At 40.7% G+C, this 10,082-nt stretch overlaps 1 protein-coding gene across 1 annotated transcript; it reads left to right on the top strand.

The window, feature by feature from the left end:
- The first annotated feature begins 2,029 nt into the window (after window positions 1–2,029).
- paox (polyamine oxidase) lies at window positions 2,030–9,417 on the top strand. The gene is made up of 10 exons (XM_029449703.1): window positions 2,030–2,279; window positions 4,442–4,618; window positions 4,839–4,969; window positions 5,111–5,298; window positions 6,032–6,213; window positions 6,756–6,925; window positions 7,761–7,846; window positions 7,953–8,065; window positions 8,142–8,296; window positions 8,384–9,417. The coding sequence occupies exons 1-10, from the start codon at window positions 2,132–2,134 to the stop codon at window positions 8,537–8,539; spliced, it is 1,506 nt and encodes a 501-aa protein (XP_029305563.1). The 5' UTR covers window positions 2,030–2,131; the 3' UTR covers window positions 8,540–9,417.
- The last annotated feature ends 665 nt before the right edge of the window (window positions 9,418–10,082 follow it).

Genomic DNA, 10,082 nt, shown 5'->3' with positions numbered 1-10,082 from the left:
AATGAATGTAAAATTGCATATTACCTTCAACAGAAGGTCACTTCTATTTTGAAGACAGTTATTGATTGCTTTTATTTTGAAGTCAGTTCTTACACGTTCTTGCTGTAATGCCTTTACACATGAGACAGTGGCTAGTTTGACAATCTTTTTCGCTGACATGACTGCAGTGTTCTGCACTGGGTGGTGTTTTAAGTGATGGAACGTTTACGAGTTCAACACGTATGAACTCACTTAGATTCACTTCTTTCTCTCTCTTCAGGCTCTTTCCCTGTTCCCTGCTTCCCTCCATCACACACACTCGCCTCCATCACACACACTCGCCCAGGAGTCATTTACTAAATGTTGTAATTTATTACATTCCAACTAGAACTATACAGTGTATAACAATATAGTATATAGCTTAAGTATATTAGATACATTTCTCACACCAAGTAGGTACCACAGTAGCCTACTTCAGCAGGGTACCACCTCGGTAAAACTACAGTACTTCAGCGGGTACCACCTCGGTAAAACTACGGTACTTCAGCGGGTACCACCTCGGTAAAACTACGGTACTTCAGCGGGTACCACCTCGGTAAAACTACGGTACGGTACCATGTAAGCACAAAGGAAATCCAAATGAAGGCATGATAATGTGACAGATGTCGGTACAAATTTAATTTTGAAATCATTTTGAGATATACACCCGTATATAAGTATTAATAATAGTCCTTTTCTGAAACTGCACAATATTTTCTATCTGCAGGTGATAATATTGTTGAGATAGGGGCAAACTGGATCCACGGAGCATCAGATGAGAACCCAGTGTTTTGTATGGCCCGTCAATTCATCCGTTGCAGTCTACTGCAAGTGTTGTTTGCTGGAGAGGCTACTCATCTCTCAGTGGGTGGAGAGAAACTGACAGACTCATCTCTCACTACTCCTCCATCAGTCCATCTGAACTGCCCAAGTCAAACCTGGATGTATAAAGAGAACTGGATACAGCGTTGGAGGCGGGCCCCAGTTCATTTCTATGAAGGTTGCTCACCGTCCAAATCAAAATCAAAATTACTTTCCTCAAAATACATGATCAGCTGATTTATAATCTCTTTCCCAATGCAAGTCTATGTGGAAAAAAGTATTTTGGAGCGAATGGCATCACATGAAGGACCTGTAAATTGTAATTCCATGGTTTGGAAATTGGTTTCAAAGTCTGGCGCTCTTCCTGGGGGCTTAAAGACAACGCTTGATCTATTTTTCTATGTCTGATCTAAATTGTTTTCTCCTCTTTTTTTCTGACTCAAGATGCCAAGATATACAATATTAGCTCATTGCTCATTGGAGTGGAGTCATTTCATTAAGTGAAATATGCTTTCTCTTAAAGATTAATGCTTTTAGTCCTATTTAGAACATGGGCTAGTGGTGCACTTCAGCCTCTTGTGGTTGAAATGAGTACCATCAAGTATTTTATTTTATGAATACTTCAGATGATGCCTAATAAATAAGGTTGATGAATATGGAGAAGTTACTTCGTTCCTAGCAAAGGTTACAGTGGTATAAATGTTCTTTTAGACTGCATTGTTGGTCTGCCACAACATGAATCCCCACTCTATAATGCACAGATGATGCCCAACTATCAAGTATTTTATGTTTGATATATTTCAGATTATGCCTAATAATCTTGGTGATTATTGAGAGGTTTCTTCTTTACCAGCACAATGTTTAGTTCAATAACACGTTCTCATGAATAAAATCCTTTAGTTGCTCACCTTAGCAGACACCTGTAGGCTTTTTGCTGGGACTCGACTGAGATGGCACACAAACCGCGGTTACAGCTATGATTCAAAATAAGCTTGACATTGCCCCACTGTGGACAAATAAAGTAATGATTGATAGACATTTGCCGTTTTATAAGTGAATGATTAGGGTATTATAACCACCAGAGGTAAGGGGCCAGATAGTCTTTGACTGAACATCCCACCCTGAGATCATTTAATGGTATTCCGCCACATTCACTGATCGGTTCCAGCCTTCAAAAAATAGTTTTATTTTGAAACTCTTAACCGGAAACAGGACAGGACCGTGGATTGTATAGGAAGGACAGCTAACCCAGTTAAAGTAGTATTGCATTAGTGCATAACCAGCTGTGGCTATGAGTCTTAAAGCTAAAATAGTTGTAATAGGATGCGGAATATCAGGTATAGCAGCAGCACATCGGCTCGTTAAAGCTGGATATCATCAAGTGTGGATACTTGAAGCGACTGCAAGAAGCGGAGGAAGGATAAAAACCTGCACATTGGGTGAGCTACTATGTGAAGCAGATGTTTACAACTTCTGCAGTTTCTCTTTCCGTCGTTTTTTTTAGCAAAACACATTTTCCTGCGGAGTCTCAAAGGTCAAATGTTATTTCTTTGTTCCTTCGCAGAAAGTTTTATTACCCCGCAATATGTTTTTATATTCCCTCTGATCTGATCCACGGAGCAAGACTGAGCTCTGATAACAATATTGTCTATCAGCCTTTTATTGTCTTGCAACCACTATTTTAATTTATGTTTCTGTGTATATTGGGATTCCATACTGAAATAGATTTTAAAGAAAGTATTGTCTCACCTAATTTAAAACATATTTTATTCTTTCTTAACTAAGAACAGCTAAGTGCTGTAAATCACGTGACTAACTGATTAATAGATACAGTATATCTCAAAAGTGAGTACACCCTTTAGATTTTTGCAAATATTCTGTTATATCCTTTCAGGGGATAACATTATCCTACTGAAACTTTGATATAACTTAAAGTAGTCAGTGTGCTGCTTGAATAACAGTATAGATTTATTGTCCTTTGAAAATTACTCAGTACACAGCTGTTAATGTCTAAACAGCTGGCAACAAAAGTGAGTACACCCCATAGTGAACATGTCTAAATTGTGCCCAATGATGTTGTTTTCCCGCCCTGGTGTCATGTGACTCGTTAGTGTTACAAGGATTCAGGTGTAAATGATAAGCAGGGCTGTTAAATTTGGTGTTTTGGGCACAATTCTCTCTGAATGCTGGACAACATGGCACCTCATGGCAAGGAACTCTCTGAGCGGCTGAAAAAAAGGATTATTGCGCTTCACAAAGATGGCCTTGGCTATAAGAAGATTGCCAACACCATGAAAATGAGTTGCAGCACAGTGGCTAAGATCATACAGCGGTTTTCCAGGACAGGTTCCACTCGGAACAGGCCTCGCCAGGGTCGACCAAAGAAGTTGAGTCCACGTGCTCAGCGTCATATCCAGAGGTTGGTTTCCAAAAATAGACGTGCGAGTGCTTCCAGCATTGCTGCAGAGGTTGCAGAAGTGGGATGTCAGCCTGTCAGTGCCCAGACCATACGCCGCACACTGCATCAAATCGGTTTGTATGGCCGTCGCCCCAGACAGAAGCCCCTTCTGAAACCGATGCATAAGAAAGCCCGCAAACAGTTTGCTGAAGACAATGAATCCAAGAACATGAGTTACTGGAACCATGTCCTGTGGTCTGATGAGACCAAAATAAACCTGTTTGGGTCAGATGGTGTCCGGCGTGTGTGGCGGCACCCTGGTGAGGAGTACCAAGACAAATGTGTTTTGCCTACAGTCAAGCATGGTGGTGGCAGCACCATGGTCTGGGGCTGCATGAGTGCTGCCGGCACTGGGGAGCTGCATTTCATTGAGGGACACATGAATTCCAATATATACTGTGACATCCTGCAGCAGAGCATGATCCCCTCTCTTCGGAAACTGGGCCGTAGGGCAGTTTTCCAACATGATAATGACCCTAAACACACCTCCAAGATGACAACGGCCTTGCTGAAGAAGCTGAAGGTTAAGGTGATGGACTGGCCAAGTATGTCTCCAGACCTAAACCCAATTGAGCACATGTGGGGCATCCTCAAGAGGAAGGTGGAGGAGTGCAAGGTGTCCAACATCCGTGCGCTCCGTGATGTCGTCGTGGAGGAGTGGAAGAAGATTCCAGAAGCAACCTGTGCAGCTCTGGTGAATTCCATGCCCAGGAGGGTTAAAGCAGTGCTAGATAACAATGGTGGTCACACAAAATATTGACACTTTGGGCACAATTTAGACATGTTCACTATGGGGTGTACTCACTTTTGTTGCCAGCTGTTTAGACATTAACAGCTGTGTACTGAGTAATTTTCAAAGGACAATAAATCTATACTGTTATTCAAGCAGCACACTGACTACTTTAAGTTATATCAAAGTTTCAGTAGGATAATGTTATCCCCTGAAAGGATATAACAGAATATTTGCAAAAATCTAAAGGGTGTACTCACTTTTGAGATATACTGTAACTATGCAAGGATTATTACTGTATAACCTAACCCTATCATAAACATACGGCAGTAAAATTGCTGGGAAGGAACAAATAAACACAGAGATTTATAATCCCTTTTTTTCTGCAACCCCACAATAATTTCTATCTGCAGGTGATAATATTGTTGAGATGGGGGCAAACTGGATCCATGGACCGTCTGAGAAGAACCCAGTGTTTTGTATGGCCCGCCAGTACGGGCTGCTGGACCCAGAGGCCCTCACCCCAGAGAACCAGGCCATGGACGTCGGGGGACATCCCCCTTGGGTTCCCAACTTTTTCAGCAGTTCAGGTCAAGTCCATTTTAGTTATATAGCCCAATATCGCAAATGCACCTCATGTCCTTAGAACCTCACTTCGGATAAGGAAACTCTTATCTGAAGGTCGCCAGATGTTTGAAAAATCCTAGTTTATTTTAAAACTGATCCCTCAGATAGTTCAAAATAATATTGATTGAATTACATACTGTAGTGTTTTCCTTATTGGTATTCTTTGGGTTGTGTAATGTGCAGGCCGGAAGCTGAATGCTGAAGATATCTATCCTGCTCAGGAGATGTTTTTTGAGCTGATGTATGAAAGTTCAGAATTTGAGAGTGAAGGAGGAGAGCCCTGGGCCTCTGTGGGAGATTTCGTACGTTCAGAGGTACATTTCTCTCAGTAACTACACTAATAACACTGGATGATGCCAAGATGGCTTAAATATGTCAGATGTTCTTTATAATAAACGCATAAAAGCATCTTGCAAGAATAAAGAGTTTGTTTTGTTGATTGTTTTCTGGCGCAGGTTCAACAACGAGCAGCAGAGAAGTGGAAAGATATTGATGCAACCACCAGATCTCTGCGACTGTGTGCGATCAGTAACATGTTGAAGGTGGAGTGCTGTGTTAATGGGACTCACAGCATGGATCAGGTGGGCCTGGGGGCCTTTGGCCTATACAAGACTCTACCTGGACTGGACTGTACATTCCCAGGGTTTGTACTCCAACACTGCATACATATAATGCTGCACACTAACAATTGTTTATATAATCAATTTCATTAAGACATAATTAAGTCATTTCATAGTAAAAGTGGTATCTTACTTAACAGGACGCCACCCAGAGGTAGGGTACTCTTTTGTTTTCTAAACCTTTGTTTGATGCATAAGCACAACGGCATTCAGAGACTTCTTCTCAGCAACCCGCAGCCGCTTAGAGGCGAGTCAGGCGACCCTCTTTTTCCCCAGCGAGAACTCCAACACAACAGCACTCAGCCAGGAGTATCCCCACAACCGCCAAGCGCCTCTCACCCTGGGCATTTCCGGGAAGTTCTTTCTGGGAGTTTGGTTCCAGACCAATTACTGTGCGTAGAGTTAAGTCCAACTATATCTAGTTGGTACTGCTCCACCTTCAGTAGCAGCTCCAGGAGACATGACGTTCCCCGTCTCTAGAACCAGTCTGCGATGCCTGGGGTCAGCACACTTAGGTCTCTGCCTTTGCCTGCCTCCTGGCATCCGATGCCTCTCCCTGCTGGTGGTTGGCCCACAAGACGAAAGCTCTATGTAGTTTGTTCGCGCTGCATCCGAACGAGCCCCTTGGCGAGCTTCTCTCCCAGATCTGGCTCCAGGAGGAGGCGCCAGTATTCAGCATATTAGCAGTACTTTATTAAATCTGATTGTTTCTGTGCGTGTCCAATCAACTTATTCATAATTTTCTTTCTCATGCAGTGGCTATGAAGATCTAGTCCAAAACTTGATATCGGAGCTTCCGAGTGGTTCAGTGACCTACAATCGGCCTGTGCGCTGTGTCCACTGGAACAACACAGAGAAGAGAGAAAACCCTGTGATGATCGAGTGTGATGATGGGGAGAGCATCACTGCGGATCATGTTATTGTCACAGTACCTCTAGGTATCAGCAGACACGACACAAACACAGTTTGCTATTTTCATCCTCAGTGCATAAAATGTTGAGGTTGTGCTACAACTCGGCTTTTAACAGGGCCGCTAACATTTTCAACCAGTTACTGTTGAGTTACTGCCAAGACCATACGTCATTAAGCGTTATATTTTTCAACCTATACTCGTAAAGTTGTTTGTAAAATACAAATGCTTAAATATTTACGATCTCAGCATAACATCTCCCATTCTGCACATTAATCACAGTTAAACGTGATCTACTGTTTTCTGTGGCTTTTGGTGTGATAAATAATAAAATGTGAATTTCTGGTGTAGTCTTAAACGGAGATTAGATTCAAGGTTTTTCAGGCTGGTTTTGAGTTTGAGGTCTTGTCTTTGATGTGTAGTCAAGAACATTTTGTTGGTCAAATTATACATGTAATAGTATTGTTGTTGTTATTACTTAGCTTTTTTAATGAATGGATTATTAGAGCAAAACCTGGATCCTGATCCTGAACAAAACCTAACTTGTTGTGGTTTGCTCTGTTTCATCAGGATACCTAAAGAAGCACCACTCGACTCTGTTCCGTCCTCCTCTCCCTCTACACAAGCTGCACTCTGTCCAAAGACTAGGCTTTGGAACAAACAATAAAATATTTGTGGAGTTTGATTCACCGTGGTGGGATGCTGACTGTGAGGTCATCTATCTCGTGTGGGAAGACGAGGTGAGACCACCTGCAGTGTGCGTGTGCGTGTGTATATATACTGGACTAAAAATAATACAATTAAAATAAAAAATCCTAAATATAAAGAATATTTTAAATATTAGAGCATTCAAAGAAAGAGGACTCGACACGAATGAACCTTTAACAGAAACAAACGATTAACAATGAAAAGAGTCTTTTTGAAAACACTTCCCTTTCCTGGGGGTTTAGGGTCTGAGATTTTGGGCTGGTTCAGTTGGGGAAACGTCGGTCCAGCAAGCACCACTCCCCACTAACGTGTGCATGCCAACATTTCTGCCCCTTTCAACCCTTCAGCTCGTCACAGAGTTCTCCTCCACACTTACACTACTTGTATATCTTAAAATCTGATTTGTCTTTCCAAAGAACAGAATCCTGTTTACATCATTTCCTTCTTACTCTCTCCCTTTTCCTGCTTTTCATTTGGCTATTATGACTCCTCGTTCCCCTCACTCACATTGCTCCTCATCTCTTTCTAATATGTGATTATCGCGTAAAACAACACAGAACACACATGAGAACAGGAAGCAGTAGAAATGATTTCTTACTATTACTTCCTCTCCTGCCATGCGAAATTCCTCACCCTCATCCGAATCCAGCATGAGGGGTTCTTTGACCTGCAGATCTAACGTGTCTAATGTTTAACCCCAGTGTCGAATCAACAATTCAAGATTATTTCTCCACGACCATACCATTTTGTCTTATTCTCCACCCACACGTATTCCAAAAGAGTTGGATGTTTATGCCACTAGTTATCAAAAATCTCTAACACATACGATCATTTGAACTGTCTGTTTCATCTCTGTTCATGATTCAGGATGTCATGGTGGACCAGGTGCCAGATGTACAGAGATCCTGGATAAAGAAGCTGTTTGGCTTCACTGTGCTCAAACCCACTGAAAGGTCGACAGATGCTGATGCTTGCCTGACTTGTTTATGTTTTATTTAATGGAAAATAATGTAAATACATTGATTAGGAATGCAGTCCCACGTGTGGTTTAACTTTCAGGTATGGCCATGTTATGTGTGGCTGGATTGCTGGCCATGAGTCAGAGTATATGGAGACACTGTCTGAACAAGAGGTCACACACACAGTCACACAACTCATCCGCAGATTCACAGGTGAGTCTAAATATGTCACAAAGATTGGGCAACAATTCTCTCTGTCAGCACTCGCAGACTAACTGTGTGTGTTTAGGAAACCCTACCATCGCCCCGAGGAGAGTCCTGCGCTCCCAGTGGTTTCATGACCCCTGGACATGCGGATCTTACAGTTACCCAGCAATAGGTTGTTCAGCGCAAGACCTGGACAACATGATGGAGCCCCTGCCTACAAAAGGATCCCTTTTACAAGTACCTACATGTTCATACTCAAACACAAATACTGTACTTAACAAACACAAACTCACAGAATTGTTGTAACTGTCTGCTCGGTTTCAGCCCCTGCAGGTGTTGTTTGCTGGAGAGGCTACTCATCCCTGCTACTACTCCACCGTCCATGGAGCTGTTCTCACTGGGTGGAGAGAAGCTGACAGACTCATCTCTCACTACTCCTCCTCAATCAGTCCATCTGAACCGCCCAAGTCAAAGCTTTAAAAGAGCAATGCTGCTTTGACAAAGAGATTTTATCAGGTTTATGGCTCAAATCTGTAATTGCTTCAAACTATGATTTAAGGGTTGATATGGAACATTATGTGGGAGCTGCTGTTCTTTTTTTAAGCCGTCACTTAAAGGTGCAGTCAGCGATTCAAATCCAATACTTTTTGTCAAATTCAGCGAACTTCTCCTCACGGTCTGCTCTGTGTGTGCTGAAAATAAATCTGATGTTTTTACACAGCCCTGGCTGTGTGAATGGGAAACAAACAAAGTGGCTCAGACCGAGTCACACAACACTTTTCCAGGCAATCAGCAACAGTGTTCGTGGTCGTGCACAGATCAGGGAAAAGGCCATTGATGTATAAAGAGAAATGCAGTGGGAGCAAGAGGGACGGTAAATCTATTATTAGTATTTGTTTGGGTGTTGAGTTCAAATATCTTTCTCCAGATGTGCAGACTCTACCCCTAAGAATGTAGAAAGTGAAGTGTTGCTGACTGCTGACCTTGTGCTGTTCAGTGCTTTAAAATACAAATGGACCTGGACAACACAAGTGATCTATACAGCGATGATATTTGTATTAAATACATGAAGGATACAGCTTTAAATAACTGATAAAAGGCATCTTTGTATATTTTATTAAAGAAAAATGAAGGAACTAAGATTGAAGTTACACAGTAATCCTGTTTACAAATCATCTTAATAACAATGCAGTTGTAAGAATTAGTAGTAATTTTATACTGTCTTATTTTAAGACCGATTGAATTCCATGCTGTTTTCAACTTTCTGCTTTGTTAATGTAATTATTAATAATGTATGCATTGAATGTAAATAACTATCAGATTCTATAAATCATTTTTCAGTAAATTATATAAACAGTTATGTCTTAAATCAATGAGAAAATATATTCCCACATTGATGTGGATAACAATTTATAAAGTTCTATCTCACAAATTTCAAATGTTTTGCTAATAATCTTTTTGTTTGCAGCTGACAATATGTTGCCTTATTGTTTGCACTTGTAAAATCCTGGTTCTCACATTTTGATTAAATATAAATTATATCTTAAACATAATTGCCCAATGAAAAAGAGTTTGGAATGGAGAACATTAAATAGTTATTGTATGAATTAATATATTATTAATATTCAAGGCCAAAGCTGTCCAGTGAGACCTCACTGACACAAATTTCCAGAAAAAGTATTTGAAAGGTTGTGCAAACACAAAATCCAAAACACTTATGTTGGATTTTTGAAAAAAGTAACATCTAACAACAAGAAAAGGTTGTTATCGGGACACACCACACTCTAAAAAGTGTATATCAGTAGTAGTTGAAGTTAAGTAATGTTTTGAATTAATTTAATTTAAATATCTGCTTTAGTGATGCAATCTACTTTTGTGGATTATATCAATTTGAAATTATACTTTGTTCCCTCAACCTGATATTCTACTAAGCGTTTGGTCAAACCAAACTAGCTGGTTATAAATTAGCATGTTTTTTGTATATATATAATATATATATATATATTATATATATATATGTAAT

This window comes from Cottoperca gobio, chromosome 15 (assembly GCF_900634415.1).
Source record: "Cottoperca gobio chromosome 15, fCotGob3.1, whole genome shotgun sequence".
NCBI classification, from domain to species: Eukaryota; Metazoa; Chordata; class Actinopteri; order Perciformes; family Bovichtidae; genus Cottoperca; species Cottoperca gobio.
Note: the sequence above shows the minus strand (reverse complement) of the source record. Positions and strands in the feature narration are given on the sequence as shown.

Coding starts and splice junctions, on each gene's coding strand:
- paox (XM_029449703.1), top strand. CDS start 2,132: ATGAGTCTTAAAGCTAAAATAGTTGTAATAGGATGCGGAATATCAGGT. Junction 6,926..7,760: donor ATCTCGTGTGGGAAGACGAG/GTGAGACCACCT, acceptor TTCATGATTCAG/GATGTCATGGTGGACCAGGT. Junction 8,297..8,383: donor CAAAAGGATCCCTTTTACAA/GTACCTACATGT, acceptor GCTCGGTTTCAG/CCCCTGCAGGTGTTGTTTGC.